This window comes from Phodopus roborovskii, unplaced genomic scaffold (assembly GCF_943737965.1).
Source record: "Phodopus roborovskii unplaced genomic scaffold, PHOROB, whole genome shotgun sequence".
Lineage (NCBI taxonomy): Eukaryota > Metazoa > Chordata > Mammalia > Rodentia > Cricetidae > Phodopus > Phodopus roborovskii.
In genome coordinates, this window is record NW_026126418.1 from 70,968,155 (window position 1) to 70,988,469 (window position 20,315).

Genomic DNA, 20,315 nt, shown 5'->3' on the forward strand with positions numbered 1-20,315 from the left:
TTGGAGGACTCACATTTGGTTGCTAGTACCCTTGAAGTTCACAACAGTCTGTAACTCCTGTTTCAGAGGATCCAATGTCCTTTTCTGGCCTTCAAGGGCACTAGGTATGCACATACTGCAGGCAAAACACTCATGCACATAAAATACTTTTTTTTTTTTTTAAAGCAAGAGGTTGGAAAAGCAAGTATACATTTGGACTGCTCTGAAGTAGATGGTTGTTGATCTGTAGTGTTAGGGATTGAGTTTGGTCTTCATCTAGTATAGACAAATATTCTACCAACTGACAAAACTCCCAGCTAGTATTGTGTTTTTGAAGTAAGTAAACACAGGTGCATGGAAAAAAGCAGTAAGAAATGTAAACTGGTGTAAGCTTTTCAAGGCTCTGGATTACTTAAATTGTCATTAGACTATTCTCTAGACAATGGAAAGCTAACATTGTTTTTTGAGGCGTGAAACCGACTGTTTTAAAATGTGTTTACTATTAGCAGTTGTGGGCACTATGGTGCTGCCTCTGCAATCACAACACTCAGGAAGTGAAGCAGGAAGATTGTCATGAGCTCCCAGGACAGACTAGGACACAGCATGAGACCCTATCTCAACCAAAACCCAGCATATGTCACTAATCCCAGTATTCCAGGATGGCACTGCAAGAAAAGCTACATGCCACCACGTTTGAAGATCCTAGTTTGATTCCCAAGACCGATACTATAGAAGAACCCACTTCAATAAGCTGTCTCTCACCTCCATACATGTCCTGTGTACACAAGTGGGTACAAATAAAGGCAATACATCTTTTTAAGTATGTAGCTCAGCTGGTACAATATGTCCACAAGTGCCTAGCCTGGATTGCCAGAACTTTCTCATCCTAGGTGGAAACTGCTCCCATCAAACAGTGGTCTTTCCTCCATTCCTGTCTCCCTGCAGTCCCTAGCTACCAGTTCTCTATGTTACCTCTCAGACCTGACAGCTGAGGTTTGCAAGGTAAGCAGAATCATATAATATTATTGGTCCTTCTGTGCTGGCATATTTCACTTAGCATAATTCCCTCAAATTTCACACAGTCACTATGCTTGTAAGACCTGTGTGACTGGCTTGCCAGCTCTACTCCTGTTGAATGTCATCTGGGGAAGGGTACATCCATTCTGTCAACATGACTGTTCCCAATCAGCTTCTTTACAGGGAGAAAAATAAAGCAAGCACTTGCATTTGAACTTTGCAAAGGGTATAGAATAGCAGCAGAGAAAGTAGACAGATGACTTTCCATGGCTGTGATGGGTGAGGACCTAACAATTAGCATATTCCCAACCAACAACTGACCTTCTGAACAAGGGATCAGGACTACATAGAGATTAAATCTAGGGGCTATGGAAACCAGGAGAAACTTAGAATTAATTCACATTCATGCGCATTCACTGCTTGTAAGTAGGCCAGAAGAGGTGTGGACAGGAGCATGGAGCAGAACCAAGCTGTCACATTGCGATAGCTTTATTCCTTCCCTCTGAAGTTCTCTATAAAAGGTTATTATCTGGTATATCCTCTCCCTCTCCCCACACCTAATAAAATGTGAGGCATGTGCTGAAATTGGTGGGAGGAGAGAAGCAACAATAGAAGCCATGAGGACCAGCTTTTGACGGCTCATTTCTAGTGCCAGATGAGAACAGGTGAGTGGGCGAGTGGGAGCCTAAGGCACTGTTATCCTGGCCATTCTTCTGATCAGAAAAAGGATCAACAAATGGGATTTTAGTTTCCAAATCAAAAGAGAGCTCTCTATGGGTTTCCAATTTATTTGGCATTTGGTAGAAGCAGTAGAACCCTTATTTCAGTATGGAATCAAGGTGAATAAATACCTCCAGCCCTGATCCCATCCTATGCTATTGAAGGGTAAGGTCTTAGAAATTTGGGGGGGAGTTATACTTGTATTAGCCATTTTGTACCTAAGGTTGGATATCTGATTTTAAAATTTGCTCCTAATGGCTAATGTGGTGACTACTAGGGTCACCATCAGCTGTTTTCAGAAATACACAGTCAAGAGCCTGCTGTGGTGGTGCACACCTTTAATCCCAACACTCAGGAGAAAGAGGCAGGGGGATCTCTGAAGTTGAGGCCAGCTTGGTGTCTACAGCCAGAGCTACAAAGGGAAATCCTGTCTGGAGGGAGGGAAAAAAAAAAAAAAAAACAGTTCAGGAAGCAGCCCCCCAACTCATTTTCTCTGTGAAGATTGCAGGAAATGCCTCCTTTCCTCAAGATTTGTGAAGCTGCTTCTGGGGTGTGGCCACTCCTTTTGTGTTTCTCCACTCCAAGGAAAAGGAAAAGGACTGGGAATCTTCAATATCATGCCTACAGCAAGGGCAGCTTAGAAGTTACTATGCAGATCCGAGGCTCTGGAGAAGCCAAACAGCCGAGGAACAGGAAGCTCAGGAAGGCCCTCACCCAAGTTCTGGAGCAAGGCCCGATGTCTTTGCAATTATTTAATGAGGAGTACAGCTTGGTAACCAGGAGGCTGGTGCCAGGGGGAGCTGCAGAACTCCCAGTCGCCTGACTACACAGGAATGAGCTGGGTGCTACTCTATTGGTTGCCACACAGCTGTCACCCAAATGGAGGAAGGGAAAGAGATTTTACTGGAGTGGAGCCTGGCTACAGAGTTTAGAGCCAGGCCTTGAAATACAGAAATTGCAGCAGTCTTGTTTTTCTTCTTCTCAAAAGTCCAACACCATCTGCACTACTGTTTGTGTTCGAATCTTAGCTTTTCCAATTGCTTCGTGCCTGACTTTCGGAGAGAGGTAGCCTCTATGTATGTCATCAGGGTGCTCATTTGTAAAATGGGGAAGAGAATATCTACCTTGTAAAATTAGTGCAAAGATTTTAAAAGCCCAAAGAGGTAGCACAGTGTCACCAACACAGCAAAGTTCAATTAATTGTGGGGAAACACTGATGCACTAATGCTTTTTTTTCTTTTTTCTTTTTTAAATCAACTAGGACGAACGCACCCTATTCTACCGGCAACAGGGAAAAATTGCTGAAGAATTCTCCAAATCCTGAAATAAAAGCTGTATGCCACAAACCAGTCTTTTTCTTTTTCCTAATAAGGATTTCGTTTTTTTCCCCTACTACCTCAAACTCGGAGCCCCAAAGTCATCTATTTTCTTGGTCTCAGCTCCCAACAGAACAGGCACATTCGAGTCTCCCTGCACCAAGCCGCCTCCTGAGAAAGTGGAGAGGGAGAGCCAACATTCCGGTGAGATCACCCGAAAGGGACAGGGCGTTTTTCCGGCCAGCGCAGCAGCATCCCTAGTTTGACTGCGGCGATGGTTCCCGCCCCGCCCTTCGCCTCAGCCCGGAAGGGCTCCCAGGGGCGGAGGGGCGCGGCACAGATTCTCTGCAGGACGGACTGGGCGGGGCAGGATTGCAGGACCCACGCCGCGGCGGGCGGAGGCGGTAGCTCCTCTGCGCCGCGCCCCGCACCCTTCGCGCGCGCCCCCGAGCTCCCTTTGCTCCGCAACCCTCGCGTTATTTATCCCCGTTCCCCCTCCCCCGCTCCGCTGACAAGGTCCTTTCCGGACGCGCTCGGCCCTCTCCGTAAGGCAATCGAGCAGCGAGTCCCGCCCCTCGCGTCGCCAACCCTGGAGCTTTCCTTGAGCTCGCGCTCGGTCGCCACGGGAGCGCGCGCGATCGCCTATAAAAGCCCTAGTGCGCGCGCGCCGCCGCCACTACCCGCTGCGGAGCGAACGGCGTGAGGTAGAGGCCGCGGCGCCGCATCTTTTTCCTCAGCAGCCCTCAGCGCGGCGACCCACGCCCCTCACCCCCGGGAGCCGGTGAGAAAGGGCGGCGGGAGGGAAGGGAAGGGCCGAGGGCAGCCGAGCACCGCAGCGGTGCGGACAGGTGAGCCGTGGGGCCTCACGGGCGGCTCCGTGGGCCGCCGCCTTTGTGGCGCGTGGGTTGCGGGGCGCGGCGGGGCCGGGCGGCGACCTGGAATGTCATGGGTTGGGGAAGGCGCCCGGGGGCCCCTCCCTGTGCCCGCGGACCCACCCGTCGCTGCAGGTGGTGGTGGGTGGTCCTCGGCAGTACCCACCCGCGAACGCCCCCCCCCCACTGCCCCGCATCCACACCATCGGTTGTCCGCACCTCGTGGAAGAGGAAGAGCCTGGCGGCTGCAGTGAAGGGCTCTCTGACCTTAATTTCATCCTGTATGGCGGTCCCGGGCCCTCAAGCCACAGAATGGTCTCCTTTTTATTTCCTGGTAATAAATGTCTTTTCTCTCCAGTGCTGACCTGCTCCTGCTCCTGTACAGTAGTTAGATGTGGCGCCGCTTGGTCGGAGATCCAAATCCAATAAATAACGTAATGGCTTACAGCTCTTTTCTTTCTTTTTATGTGAGACTGGGCTTTTTGTTTTTAAATCGAAGTTAATATTTTTTGTCAAATTTTTACCACCGTGCCAGTATGGAGTGATAGAACAATCTTTTGTCTTTCATCAAATTTACAAACTGTCCTTGATGAAATGCTTCTCAACGAAAATTTTTATTTTAAAAGCCTCTCAGGTACTGGAAGTACATATGCATATAAAACAAGGGGCTTCGGTGTAAGTATGGTTCGATGTGTTTTAAATGAATAGCCCAGAAAGAGAGTATTTTTAGCTGTTACACTTTACAGGGTCCTTTTGACTACCCCCCCCCCATTTCTTCCAGTTCTTATTGTGTAGCCCAGGCTGGCCTGGAATTTGCTAAATAGCCTAGGCTGGTCTCAAACTCAGGTTTTTCTTGCCTCAGCCCCCGAAATAATCAGATATTTATCCAAAATACTTTTAAGTCGTCTGTTCTTTCCCTTGGTGTTTTCGAAAAGCTAATCATCATGGGTGTCAAGGAATACGAAGTATTTTCATAATGTGTTAAGAAATTGCGTTGTCATAGCAATTGGACTTAAGTAAAACAGAATGTATCAAAGATGGCAGGGTGGGGGTGTCTTGCAGCCAGGAAACAGGAGTTTAAGAATAGCATCAGCCACAGTGAGTTGCATGAAGCTATGGAGCCAAGGATCCCACTCATACTAAATGTATTAGATTTTAAAGGTCAAATTGAAGTTGAAGTTGGAAAAAAAAAACAGTGCTGCAGTGGGAAAAAAATGTGCTCCAGTAAGGTTCCTTGCAGGAAATTAACAATAGCCTTTTTTAGTAACTGGGCCATTAATTCCTCAAAGGGACCCTCAAAATGTGTTGACTATTATCTGGGGACCTAGGTAAAAAGAATGGAATGCAAGGTTTGCCCTATGCCAGACAAGTGAAACAGTTCTTAGGGTAAATCCAAGGCCTGAGGACTTATTTCAGATATGTAGTCCTATTCCCTACTTTTTGAGACAAGGTTTTGATAATGTAGTTCTTTTTGGAACTATGTAATTGGTTGTAGCTGGTTTCAAACTTAATATGCTCCTGCCAACAAGCCTAGCTGCCACCTTGGCTTTTATTTTATTTTTTTTAAAGAGATGAGGCCTTGCTGTGTTATCTAAAACTCCTGGGTTCCAGCTTTATGCTTCATCCCCAGTTTCCTAAGTAGCTGGTCTTGTGGCAGGCAGGAGCTGCTGCAGCCAGCTCTTTTCTGATTGTACCAAGTTTAGCCTTGGCTGTATGCTTTGTAATAATCTAAATAATTGAAGAAACTTGATGCCAAGTAGTCTAATGAACAGGTTTAAGTGGGGAGAGCTTATTAAGTATATCTTAAAGTTCCCTGGATTAGAATTTTCTACCATTTTCCTTCTCTGCTTTCATCACAAAGGGTGGGGCCTCTGCGGATATTGAGAAATGGCTCTTAGGAATAGCTCCCCCCATCCTCTCTGGAACATGCAAAGGACAGGAGGTCTGAGGGCAGCCTGGTTTTGGAATTAGGCCTCCCTGAGTAATGGATAACTCCTCTATGCATCTGGTCTTGTTGCAGCTCATCAGCTGTGGCCTTACAGAGGAATGCAGTGATACGATGGCAAATGCTGACTCCAGGAATGCAGAAGTCTGCATAGTTGATCACTTAGAGCTAGCTTACTGGAACAGCTGTGCAGTGAACCAGCACCTTTCCCATCTCTTTTGCACATGCTGCTTATAGTTATTTTGAGTAGAAAATACTAGTATTTTGTAAAGAAACTGCTCCAACTAATGACTTACTGCTTTTACTTAATTACTTTTACTGTGCAAATTCCTAAAATCTCTGAGATTCCTGTTTCATCTGAATAGGAAGCAGCCATATTTATTTTTAAAAGAACATCCAGTTTTAAAAATCAGTACTTAGGGCTGGTCAGTGGTGGCACATACCTTTATTTCCAGAGGCAGGTGAATCCCTGAGTTCAAAGCCAGCCTAGACTAAATAGTGAGTTTCAGGACAGCCAGAGCTTCACAAAAAAAAAAAAAAAAAAAAAAAAAGTCTCAAAAAACAAAACCAAAAAAATCAATACTGAGTCCTAAAAGCATGTGACTTGGCCAAGGCAAGGCAGTCCAGTTAGGTGATGGTAATTGTCAAGACATAGGAGCCTTGGTTCTCTTATTACATTTCAAATTCCTGGTGAGATTTTGGATACTGGGGAAATCTTGGCTACTGAATATTGGCGTGTTTTCACAGATGTGTTCCCTTCACTTTGAAGTAACTGTATCGGCACTTGCCCTTAGAAGTGTGTTATCTTGCTCTTCCCTTCCCTCTTTAGACTCCACATTCCTCCATCATGTTGTCATCGTTTCGTAAGCGCAGAGTTCAGGTATTTGACTAGCATGCAGAAAATGTGTTGCCTTTTGGGTTTTTTGCCTGGCTTGAAGTGAAGACATATTGTTGTCTAAGAGGTTGAATGATCCTGAGGGAGTAGCCCCCTGCCCGCATGACCTTTCTGTTAAGTAGAAAGGTTGGTAACAGTCTGGTTGGGATTTCTGGTTTTGAGATTGGAAGTGTCAGTATGTTTACTCTAAATAATTTCCAAAGCCTACTGTTCTCTACCTTTCTGATTCTCTTTAAGGCATGGATGTATTAGTTTCTTATTGCCATCTTTGTGTTTGCATGTAATGTTTGCTGATTTTTAATTGATGGCTGCTTGGTTCCTAAGAACCAAGGGAGTAATTTACTTTAGATAGTTAGAAAAATTATCTGAAAACTTGTAGTATAGTGTTTTCAGTTTGATAAGTGCTGTAACCTGGGTTTGTCTCCTTTCCTATTGATTTAGCTCTATCATAATCTTGTGATGAAATGGACCTAACAGTTTCTTTTTTTAAAACCAACACTTAAAAACAACCAGGTGTGGTGGCGCACACCTTTACTCCCAGCACTTGGGAGGCAGAGGCAGGCATCTGAGTTAGAGGACAGCCAGGGCTTCAGAAAAACTGCCTTGAAAAACCAGAAAACACACACACACACACACACACACACACACAATACTATGTATGTTTTATGTGTAGTGTTTCAGTGTTTGCTAAAATTGAGCTTTTTTTCAAAAAAGAAAAAAAGTGCTTAAAATGATGTTGATATCCTAAAATGAGAGTTAAAAATTACAGACTCTTCTAGTGATTGTAGGGGATAAATCCAAGGCAGGCCTTTTTATAAATAGAATCAGTTAATTATGTAAGACTTACCTTTTCCTGTCTTGAATCTTAATATATTGCACTTAAACCCTTTTCATCTGAATTTTGCAGGTTGAAAGGTAAGTAGCAGCAAGATAGTATGTGGGAGCATCAGAAGTAAGTTGCCCAGCTCTGCATTTCTGGGTTTTGATGCAATGCGGTATGAATCTCATGCTTTCATGAAGCTAAGTCCTGCTCACCTCTGCAGAATTGTGCTAACAAATGGAACAGAATTAATCAGTTTGAAGGCCGACATGCAGAGCCACAGTCTTGACTGGAATGTGGTTGAAACAAAAGGATTGCTGAAAATCTTGTTGATATACTATTTATTGCTCTACTTACCATCCTATCTGCTACTAAAATCTGTAGCTAAGCTGGTTGTGAGTTGATTTGTTTGATCTGAGAATCAACTAGTACATAGTTTTGTGGGTGCTAACCAATTCTTTGGTAGTTTATTCTCAGGCGAGCCATTTCACATCTGTGGCTTAGTCCTTTTGCTTTGCAAATCTGAGAGTCACTTCATGCTGGCCTCATAAGCCACTGAGAATAGTTATTGTCAATTCTGCACATTTGGTTTCTGACTAAGCAACAAAACCCAAACTGATGAATGGTTTCTGTGACCTTTGCCTTGGGTGATGTTTATGAATTTTTCCATAGAGCCAACTGATCCGTTTTTCCTGAGTTCCCAAAATGCCTTTCTTGCAAAACAGAACAGCTGGTCGGGCGGCGGTGGTGGTGTACACCTTTGATCCTAGCACTGGGGAGGCAGAGGCAGGTGGATCTCTGTGAGTTCAAGGCCAGCCTGATCTAACAGGACATCTAGGCTATACAGAGAAACCCTGTCTTGGAAAGAAAGGAAGGAAGGAAGGAAACCAGAACAGCTGGTGTCCAGCCTGAAACATTCATTTTATAGCATTCCAAGTCTTCTGGCCTTCAGGAGAGTCAGTGCTGTAGTAGCTTTTAAACAAACAAAAACAAAGATGCCTTTCATATTTAATTTTTTTCTTTTGAAGTACCATAGAAAGACAAATGACTGAATTGTTCAGTGAAATGTGGGTAAGGCAGTTCTAAGACACAGGTGCCAGATTTGTGGAGTTCAAAGCATTTGACCTTTGGTTTGGAAATGTTTTCATCCATAATCTTGTTTTAACACAGTTTGATTCCTATCCACTGTCTATCTGTGCTCTTCTGTGGGTATATAATGGCATATAATTGCTTGTAGACTAAGTGAAAACATTTTAAATTTTTCCAAGCATCAAGAAGGGTCTCAAACAGCTGTTTCTTGGAATTTGGCTGTGCTGGCAAACAAAGATACTCATGTAAGTCTATTTAGGAATCCAGTTCACTATATAATGTGTACAAGTTTTTGTTATGCATTCTTTGGCTTGCTGTAGCTTTAGAAATTCATTCAGAAAATTTATGTAGAAATCTCTAGTTGGAGCTGAGTGGTGGTAGCACATGCCTTTGATTCCAGCACTCCTGAGGCAGAGGCAGGTGGATCTCTGTGAGTTTGAGGCCAGCCTGGTCTAAAAAGCAAATTCCAGGACAGACTCCAAAGCTACATAGAGAAGCCCTGTCTGGAAAGCAAATTCAAAACAAACAAACAAACAAAAAACTAGTTAGACTTCATACCTTTAGAATCAGCTAGATCTGGGGCAGGTGATACAGTACAGTTCAGTGGTTAAGAGCATTGGTTGTTCTTCCAGAGGACCCAGGCAGCTCACATCTGTCTGTAACTCCAGTTCCAGGGTTTATGACACCCTTATACAAATATACATGGAGGCAAAACACCAATGAATATAGAATATAAATTTTTAAAAAAGAAAAGAACAAACTAGATCTGGCAGTATTGCAAGAATGCTGACAAGTCCTTTTTGTTTATTACAATACAGGGTATAACTGTAATTCTTGTTTGATCCCCTGAGATCAACTCACATATCTTACTGAAGGACACAGCTATTGTTTTGACCGGTGCCTTGCAGCCTTGTGGTATTTATGAAGTGCACACTCTGCTGTCTTCTCTGACATTTGTAAAAATAAGAACTTTTTTTAAAAATTGCCTTAAATGTAATAACGTTTGTTGTTTTCGAGGGTTTCACTGTGTAGCCCTGACTGTCCTGGAACAACTCTGTAGATCAGGTTGGCCTAGAACTCAGAGATCAGAGATCTGCCTGTCTCTGCCTCCTGAGTCCTGGGATTAAAGGTGCCAATGTGCCCACTCTAAAGATAGAGTATAACTCTATCTTTAACACACACAGAGAATACATTTAATGCTAATTTCCCCTCATTTACTTTCTGTATAAATGGACCGGATTGACAGAAATCAGAGTTGGTTAGCAGCCTGGAGAGAAGCTATCAATTGGTTGACTCTAAGGCAGTCAGTCCCCTTTTGTGGTTTTAAGCAGTTAGTACTGCAGACAGATAGGCTGGTAAATTTGGAGATTGTTTTTTAATGGCACATTTCCAAGATACTTCCTTCCCAGTGATTTAAAGGTGTTAATCTCATGAGGTTAAGTACAGCCTGGAACATTCTCTGGAGTATGCCTTATCAGACTGCTGCACATTGCCAGGGCAAGGGTGGGGTTTTTCAGTGTGCAGCTTCAGTCATGGAAGGAATGTGGTACACACAGGCAGGGTCCCAGAAATTCCAGTAACTTTGACATAATTTTGGGTGAGAGATTGTACATCTTTGGAATTTTTTTTTCATCTTGTTTGTAAATGTTCGTTATGGGAGTGAAAAGAAAATGGAGTTTTTGTGGTTAAATACTATCTCTCAGGTTAAGAAAATGATAATCTCCTTTAATCTTGCAATTAAAAAATCTGCAGTGGAAGAGAGGTGGTGACTTTCATATGTCCAGCTCTGCAGAGAGAGCCGGTTGTGCTTGGCAGAGGTCCCACCTTCTGACGTCAGCTGATCTACTGCAGGAAAGAAAAGTCCATTATTGCCTGACCAAAGTACTTGGTATAGAATTGACTCTTCTACTTCACTGGGTCCACAAAGAGAGCCTTTTAGGTTTGTTACTTCAGTGGGTTCTCTCTGGATGGTCTCTCTGCTTTGGTAGGGGCAGTTTGCTAATAGCAGGCTGAGTTCATATGGAGAGACTAGGGTGGACTGATGGATTGGATAGTCCATCAGACAGGGTTGCTCCCTGATATGTTCTCTACTCCACCTCCTAGGGCTGTGTATATACCAGGTAAATACTCTACCAGTGAGAGCTACTTCTCATTAGAAACCCATAATTTTTTGAGACAAGATCTCAACAAGTTGGGTCAGGCTAGCCTTGAACTCACTCTGAGATCCTTTGGCCTCACCCTCTTGAGTAGCTGGGTTTATAGTTCTGAGCCACAAGGCTCAATTTCTAATGTGATTTCTTAGAGATTTCCCTGGCAGCTAAAGGAGTTTTAAAATGTGGTAAATCCTGTAATAGGAGAAAGGACAGGCACCAGACACTTAAGTCCTGAAGACATGAATATCTTCCAGCAACTATTTATAGTGTGGTCACTGTTCCAGGTGACAGCTCTACCTTTCCTGGGGAAAAATTGTAAGAAAATTTTATAAGCAAGCAAATTAAATATATCATTTCTGATCGTTTTCCTTTTTTTTTTTTTTTTTTTTTTTTTTTTAATAAGGCCTGTCTGTCCTGCAACTCACTCAGGAGACCAGGCAGGCCTTGAACCTCTGCCTCCTGCAGGTTGGGATTAAAGGCATACTTCACCACTGCCTAGCTTCTTTTTTTCCTTTACTGTTTCCTGTGGATGAGAACAAGAACAATGCATAAATAAATCATCCTTTTGTTTTTGTTTTGTTTGTTTGATGGGGGTCTCACTGGATAGCCCCAGCTGGCCACAACTGGAAACTTCCTATCTTAATCTCCCTAGTGTTGAGATCAGAGGCATGTGCCAACAACTTGGCTAGCTGTTAATTTTAAGGACTTTTGAAGTCCATTTTAAGAATGGATGGTAGTTGCTTTCAGTCCCACCTACCTACCTTAGGTACACAACTGTGCCTTGCTGAGTTGTTTGTCTAAAGTCAGCCTATGCTAGTGAAGAGAGTAGCTGCTTCCTCAGGGAACATTCTGCAAAGCCCATCTGAGATTAGTAATCTGGATTTACTAGGGTGATAACCTAGTTGTGCATCTTTAGTCAGCATATTATTTGTCATTCTTGTCAAGAATCTAACATTTTCCGGAGTAGAGTTCCAGTTTTAAAATATATAGAGAGAACCATTATCCAACCCTCCCTTCTCCTTGAAAATGAATTTGTGTATTTGCTTGGACATTGAGTCAACAAGCATATTTCTTTATATGTATATTTATTTAGAGACTGGGTCTCACTCTGTAGTCCTGACTGGCCTAGGACTTGCTATATATATAGATTAGTCTGGCCTTAAATTTAGAGATCCTCTTGCCTCTGCCTCCTGAGTATTGGGATTAAAGTCATATTCAACCACATCTGGCTTAAAGTTTTATTTTTTTTTTAATTCCCTTATTTTAAATGTTTGGGAAAGGCTCTTGTTACCATACCAAGAGAGTCAACAAGTACAGCAGAGCAAACATCATCATCATCATTATTATTATTGGTTTTAAACATGGAATGCTTCACGAATTTGTCTATCATCTTATCTATATTGTTCCAATTTTAGTATATGTGTTGCTGAAGCGAACACAGCAAACTGATTTTAAGAAGAACATAAGGGGGCTGGAGAGATGGCTCAAATGTTAACAGCACTGGCAGCTCTTCCAGAGGACCCAGGTTCAATTCCCAGCACCCACATGACAGCTCACACCTGTCTGTAATTCCTGTCCAGGGATCTGATTCCTGCATACAGGCATACTTGCAGGCAAAACACCAATGTATATAAAATTAAAAAAAAAAAAAAAAAAAAAAAAAAAAAAAAGGTAAGGATAATGTCCATGGGCGTTTGTCCAACTTCTGAGAGGTAGTGTGAAACTTACAGTTATATGGTGACTGTAAGGCTGCTCTACTAACCACATATATAGCTTATTTCCTCAGCTTAGGAACTGAAAAGAAAAATTAGATAGTCCAGCGAAGGGAAGCAATTCCCAACTGACATTCCAGGTTGGATCCCCAAATTTTCCACCGAAGATGAATTTTTCCTTCCCAGTGGTCTCTGGGTTCTTCTCCCCCCCCCCCCAAACTGCTATCATTACTACCCTCTTTTTGTAGAGGAAAGTCTATTCTTTCTTTTAGCAGAGCACAATGTTGGGACACAGCAAGAATGCCCCATGTCTGTAACTATTTCTTGTTGCTACAAGCATCTGGGTAAAGGAAATTAGATAGGATTGTGCTGACAGAGCAGCCTTTCCTTAAGTGCATCTCACAGCTTGGCCTTGCAACTCATCTACCTAAGGTGTTTTCCTAATGTTGATATGGAACAATATATAGACAGATGAGCCAGACCAGAATTTCACACACACTACCCCAAGGAGCCCCCTTAGCATGGAGAGTTCTTCACTGCTGCAGTTCACAGAGAGAGGAAAGCAGGACATGAGCTGAATGCCCCATATACCAAAGTAAGGGTTTCAGTCCTTAGGTGTTTCTGACTGTTCAAGAGGAAGTAGGTAGAAGTGTTTTGCACATCTGCAGGTGTGGCTGCAACAGAGGTCAAGGAGCAGGACTTGGAGTTTACTCACTTAAGTGTATCTTGAGGTATGTGTGGGAAAGAAGGGATGAACATTGTAAGCAAGAGAATCATGTATAGGCCAGGCATGTCTAATCCTAGGCAAGAGGATCAGGTGTTAAACATCATCTTCACCTACATAAAGAGTTTAAAAAAAAAAGTATGCAAATGGCTAGGAGTTTTGTAAAGAATCGTGTTTTAGAAAAGGACTTACTTTATGATTGGGGAGGTGGCTCAGAAGGAAAACACTTGATAAGAAATCCAGGCAAAGCAGTGTGCTGCTGACTCAGGTGGGGATAGAAGGGGAGCTCTTTGAGCATCCAAGCCAAATCAGTAAGCTCCAAGTTCAGTGAAGAAGGTCCTGGTGCAGAAAATAAGGTAGGGGTGGGGCTAGAGAGATGGTGTTTAAGAGCTGTAGTGTAGCCAGGCGGTGGTGGTGCACACCTTTAATCCCAGTACAGAGAAGCCTTTGGGGGGGGGGGGTATAGAAAAACCCTGTCTCGAAAAACAAAAAAGAGTTGTGGTATAAACACTAACCTCCCTCCCTTCCTGACTCTTCTTCCCACCACTATCCCACAGTAGTATTATAATTTAAAAATTGTTATTACACATATATTGGTGTGTCCAGGGTGCTCATGTGCCACCATATAGGTGAAGGTCAACAGACAACTTGTGAGAGTGGGTTTTCTTTTTTTAACATGTGAATCCTGAGAATCAAACTCTGATCATCAGGCTTCGCAGCAAGTGCCTTTACCAGCTGAGCCATCTCACCTGCTGATTTCTTTAAGATAGGAAGGTATCTGAACAAGCACGTGTGCACCTGCAGGCACATATAACACACAGCTAGATGTGGCTCAGTGGTGGGGTGCTTGCTTAGCATTCAAGAGGCCCTGAATTAGATGCCCAGTACCACTGACAACAGAAGAAGAAAAAAGGAAAAGGAAAAAAAAAGATTGGGAAATCAACCAAAACAAGTAGTTCCATAGAGTATAGTTTTAAAGACAAGATGTTGCAGTTAAAATCAGCTCAGTTCTTCCCTGGGAAGATAATGTCTTCATTAGAATATTGTACTCGCTGAACTATGCCTTTCTGTAGGTTTTTGAGCAGCATTCTCACAGGTTTTCATCCCAGTCCTCAACGGCCTGAACATTCCCTGTTGTCCATCAGCTGTAGTAGGCAACAAGATAAGGGGCAAAGCTCCCAGGTATTTCCCCTAACAAGTTTTGGCTTTTGTTTTCTTAAGATTTATATATTTAACTCCTTTTAGGATAGGTATTTTGTCTGTATGTACATTTGCACCCCAGAAGAGGGCATTGAATGCCATGGAACTACAAATATAGAAAATTGTGAGCAACTATGTGAGTGCTGGGAACTGAGCTTAGGACCTGGAAGAGCAGCCAGTGCTATTAACTACTGAGCTATCCCTCCAATCCCTTAACACAGTTTTTATACCTTCTACATGGTTCATGGAACAGTAACTGGAAGGGACCTTAGTGCTCATCTACCCTGCTTACCATATTTAGAATCCCTTCTAGACACCTTTTTGTGTGTGTGTGTGTGTGTGTGTATTAAAAATATTTTTTCCTTTGAAAGTCTCACTCTAGGTGTGGGCCTAGAATTTGATATGTAGACCAGACTGGCTTTGAACTTGTGACAATCCTATCTCTGCCTCCTAAGTACTTGGATTTTAAACATGGCCCTCTATTCCTGTCATGGGTTGTGATTTCGTTTTTATTTTTGTGTATGTGAGTGTACATCATGGGTTGGGGCATGTGGAGGTCAGAGGACAACTTTATGGAATTGATTCTCTTCTATATCTACATGGATTCTAGCCATAAAGTTTAGATTGCCAGTGGGTACACTGTGCCACTGCATGAGCAGGTAGGTGTGTGTGTGTGTGTGTGTACAGTGTTCTGTCTGCATGTATCCCTGCAGGTCAGAAGAGGGCACCAGATCTCATTATGGATGGTTGTGAGCCATCATGTAGTTGCTGGGAATTGAACTCAGGACTGCTGGAAGAGAAGCTGGTGCTCTTAATCTCTGAGCCATCTCTCCAGCCCCTGTGACTTAATTTTTTTTACATGTGTACCATGTTTGTGTCTGGTGCCCATGAAATCAGAGGAAGATACTGTATCCCCTGGAACTGGAGTTCAGGCAGTTGTGAGCTGTCATATGGGTGCTAGGAACTGAATCTTCATCCCCTGGAAGAGCCATCTCTCCAACTCAAGAATTCTTGTTTGCTTTTTGAAACATCTTAGTATATAACTCAGGCTGGCCATGAAATCTCCATTCTCTTGCCTCAGCCTATTGGGAGAAATTCTGTTGGTGATATTAAGAATTAGTTGGTTGATAGATATGTGCTAAAGACAGCAAGTTTAAAGTGGGAAAGGTTACGTGCCATTCTTAGCTATTCTAAGCATAGTAGGAAAGGTAGCTTGTGTACAAGGTCATGTTTGCTTAATTTAGAATTCCAGAAGCTTTTTGTCATTAATTTACATCTATTTTTCTGTAGGCCTTAATTATTTTTCCTTTTTTTGTCTTTGTTTGTTTTGGTCCTTAAATTTACTAGAAGATAAAATGGTTTCTTTTTCTCTCTGATGCTGGAATTGTGCATGCTAGGCAGCTGTTGTACTGTTCTATATTCCCACTCTGGCAAGATTGCTTAGAAAATTACATGTTTAACATTAGGGTGTAGTGGTACAAGGGAAATCCCACTATCAGTTACACCAATCTTTGTGAAACTAATGAACCTTCATAGCCTTTCTACTTTCTAAAGCCACTGATAGGTACAGTAGATGAGGCTGAGCCAATGCCTGATGGCTCAGGTTTGCTGTTCCCAGCAATGGGACACTGAGGTAGGAAGATTTCAGGTTCAATACCTGTGTGGGAAACCTAAAGAGATGTGGTCCCAGTAAAATGAAAAAGGGCTGGAGATGTAGCTATTGGTAAAGTGCTTGCCTCACATGCATGAGGTACTGAGTGTTGCATGCACACACATTCCTGTACCTGCGTGAGTGATTGTTCATACATCTTCATCCCCTAATACACTATGATATGATTTTCATTCAGATAAATAAGAAGTAGCCTAATCACCTGAAGACTTGCACAGCTGACATTTCAGAGTAATTGAGAATTCAGCTGCTTCGGCTAGATAAAGTCACCCTTTCATTGACCAGCAATAGAGCTGGAAGATTAAGAGGAAAGCTGGTCTAGATAAGTAAATTGGGGGTGGGAAATGCATCTGAGTTATTAAAGTGCTTGCTTTGCATGCATGAGGCTCCAGTTTGATCTGGCACAGCATAAAACCTGGTGTTGGTAGAACATGATTGTGATTCTAGTACCCAGGAGGGTCAGAAGTTCAAGGTTATCTGTAACTACATAGCAAGTGGCCAGCCTATGATACATGAGAACTTGTCTTTAGAAAAAAAAAAAAAAATCAGCTGGGCCGTGGCACACACCTTTAATCCCAGCACTCGGGAGTCAGAGGCAGGCGGACCTCAGTGAGTTCGAGGCCAGCCTGTCTACAAAATCAAGTTCCAGGACAGCTAGGACTGTTACACAGAGAAACCCTGTCTCAAAAACAAACAGAAAAAGTCCCTCGAACCTCTACATAATAAATGCAAAAGAAAGATGGAAGGGTTTTTTGATTGAATTTATCAATAATCCTTCCAATATCAATGTTTCCTTTGAATCTTGAAGCCCCTACAGCAGGAAGAGAAATGTAATTCTTCCATTTACCTCTTTCACTTTCATTGCCATCAATACCACCATCCTTGGGCTGAAGCACTGGCTGCTCATTCAGAGGTCCTGAGTTCAGTTCCCAGAAACCACATGATGGCTTACAACCATCTATAGAGTACTCATATACATAAATAAATCTTAAAACAAAAACTCACCATCCTCTGAGGGGTCAGAGTAGGTAGGTGCTGTGGGGAGCAAACAGCTTAGCTATTCTCAACCTGTAGATCACAACCTGTAGATCACAAAGGGGTTGAATGACCCTTTCACAGAAGTCACACTAAGACCATCAGAAAACACAAGATATTTATATTACAATTCATAACAGTAGCAAGCTGTAACTTATGGTTGAGGTCACTACAACATGATGTCCTATGTTAGAGGGTTACAGCATTAGAAAGGTTGAAAACCACTGAAACAGCTATTGTTCATTAAGGTTTTGTCTGTAGAAGAGGCTAGGCTACTTCATAGTTAATTTGTTTGTTGGGATTTTCTGATTCTTTCCTTCAGAAAGCCTAATTCCATTTTGTGTCTTGTCTTGTGAAGCTCATTTCAGGGCATTTTGTCTTTTCAGAAAATGGATCCAAGTGGGGTCAAAGTGCTGGAAACAGCAGAGGACATCCAGGAGAGGCGACAGCAAGTCCTGGATAGGTACCACCGCTTCAAGGAGCTCTCTACCTTGCGTCGTCAGAAGCTGGAAGATTCCTATCGGTTCCAGTTTTTTCAAAGAGATGCTGAGGAGTTGGAGAAGTGGATTCAGGAGAAGCTTCAAGTTGCATCTGATGAGAACTACAAAGACCCAACCAACTTGCAGGTATGTCTGAGGTGCTAGGGATTCTTAGCCAGGGGCCCAAAAAAGATTGAGTACCTAGAAGAGTGTAGGTCAGACACAAAGTAAAGACCAGCTTGGTGTTCTGAGAAGACCCCAGTATATGGTGAGTATGTAGCTTACAGATACAATGTTTTCTTTTCTGTACACTTCAGAACCAGTGGGCCTCAACCTTCCTAATGTTGTGACCCTTTAATATAAGTTCCTCATGTGTGGTGACCCCCAACCATAAAATTATTTCATTGCTACTTCATAACTGTAACTTTGCTACTGTTGTGAATTGTAATGTAAATATCTATGTTTTTTTGATGGTTTTGGGTGACCCTGGTAAAAGGGTCATTTGACCACCACAGGTTGAGAACCATTTTTAAAACTGATAGCTCTTAAACTACTGTCTCAAAGCCATTGGAATTTTTAACATTTTCAGGAATGGTGGTTAATTTGGATTATGTTTTTGTTTTTGAGACAGGGTCTTACTCTGTAGCCCTAGCTGACCTGAAACTCCATATGTAGACCAGACTAGCCTCAAACTCACAGAGATCTGCCTACCTGTCTCCTGGTATTAAAGTACCACTGTGTCCTGCTGGAGTGTTTTGAGAAAGGCATACTAACTGTGTTGTTGCTATCAAAAAAATATGTAATTATGGGCTGGAGAAATGGCTAAGCATTTAAGAACATACACTGCTTTAGAGGCCATGGGTTTGGTTCCCAGCACCCACATCAGATGTCTCACAACCACCTGTAACTCCAGTTTCAGGAGCTATCATGACCTCTTTTGGCCTCTGGGCACCTGCATATACGTAGCATACACCCACACAGACATAGACATTTAAATAAATGGTTTTTTTGTTTGTTTGTTTTTCTTTTTTGTTTTTAGAAAGAAAGGAAGAAAGGAATGGGTTTGGCAAGATGGTTCAGTGGGTAAAGGCACTTATTGTCATGCCTGATGACTTTAGTTTCATCATTAAGACCTACATGGTAGCCAGGTGGTGGTGCACACCTTTAATCCCAGCACTGGGGAGACAGAGGCAGGTGGATCTCTGAGTTTTAAGTCAGCCTAATCTACAGAACTAGTTCCAGGACAGGCTCCAAAGCTACAAAGAAACTCTGTCTCAAAAAGACAAAAAAGAGGGGAAGAGAAAGACTCACATGGTAAAAGGAGAGAACAAAAGCCATAGCATGTGCCTGCTTGCTCACATACACCTACAAAATAAATAAAAATTAAAGAAATGGGATGCAGACAAGGTTTGATTGTGGCTTCTAAAGCCAGTGGAATGTGAATGACTGGATTAAACACTGAGTGAGCTAGGAAGACTGTTAATATGGTCCTGTGTTTGTAGAAGGGATTAGATGCCTGGATAAAAGCTGCTTTCCATAGACACTAACATTTTAAAAGTCTGGATTGTCTGGAAAGTGCTCATGGGCCAGGATGGTAGCGATCCAGTCTTTTGTATTGGATGCCTTCCTCACTAGAGAAAATGGGACTGAGATCAGGAGACCTTTGGGATGGGAACAAGAGTAGTGTTTTGTGGTAACACTTTGGGCCTCACTTTTGTTCCACTACCAGGGAAAGCTCCAGAAGCACCAAGCCTTTGAAGCTGAAGTGCAGGCCAACTCAGGAGCCATCGTCAAGCTGGATGAAACAGGAAACCTAATGATCTCAGAAGGGCATTTTGCATCTGAAACCATCCGGGTGAGTGGGAGTGTGGCTCCTTGGTCAGAAGGCCTCACCTGCCAGAGCAGGGTAGGGGGAAGCTCACCTTACCCAGACTTAAGAGAGTCCAGGTCTCCTATAGATAGAAGTCTACAGACTAGGTATTACTATGATTGAAAGCATGGCTGGAAACCAGTGTCTTTGTATATAGTAAGAGCGAGTTAGCATATGTTCATGTGTGGAGGAAGATTGCTTCTATATCAGCTAAATCTAGTATTTCAGAGGGTAATTGATAACCTTGAGACAGAAATCTTCAAACTTTGGGCCCACTTGATTTGGAGTTGAGAAGATAGTTTCCTGTGCTTAACAGTACCATAGTATTAAGGAAAATACCCTTCTCTCATTGCCATGTTTAGTTTCTCATAAATATTCTTATCTAGCCTATCTTTGATACACTTATTTAAATGTTAATTTCTATTTTTAATTATGTGTGTGTTTGTGCGTGTGTGTGTTTGAACACTCAGAGGCCAGAAGAGGGTGTTGGATCCCTTAAAGCAGGAGTTAATGGTGGTTGTGAGCTGCCTTATGTGAGCACTAGGAACTGAACTCAGGTTTCTCTAAGAGAGATATGTATACTTAATTATTGAGTCAGCTCTTCAGGCCTTTAATATATTTCTTGTTTGTCTACATTTTTTTTTTTTTTTTTTTTTTTTTTTGTTTCATTTTGTCTTCTTTCTTTGTGTCAGGGTCTGGATATGTAGAACAAGCTGTGCTTGAACTGGATCCTCTAGTCTCAGTCTCTGTGATGCTGGGATTGTAGTGTGTAGTACTGCATCCAACCTATTATTTTGTTGTCTCCAAAGCCTCATTGCAT

At 42.6% G+C, this 20,315-nt stretch overlaps 1 protein-coding gene across 6 annotated transcripts in view; it reads left to right on the forward strand.

The window, feature by feature from the left end:
* Positions 1 to 4,172: 4,172 nt before the first annotated feature.
* Sptan1 (spectrin alpha, non-erythrocytic 1) overlaps positions 4,173 to 20,315 on the forward strand; it is a 66,510-nt gene continuing 50,367 nt past the window's right edge. For all 6 annotated transcript variants that reach the window (XM_051185052.1, XM_051185054.1, XM_051185055.1 and 3 more), the window contains exons 1-3: positions 4,173 to 4,238; positions 17,533 to 17,772; positions 19,355 to 19,480. In XM_051185052.1, coding sequence (XP_051041009.1) covers positions 4,188 to 4,238; positions 17,533 to 17,772; positions 19,355 to 19,480 — 417 coding nt within the window. In that variant the 5' untranslated portion in view covers positions 4,173 to 4,187. The remainder of the gene's footprint in view (positions 4,239 to 17,532; positions 17,773 to 19,354; positions 19,481 to 20,315) is intronic.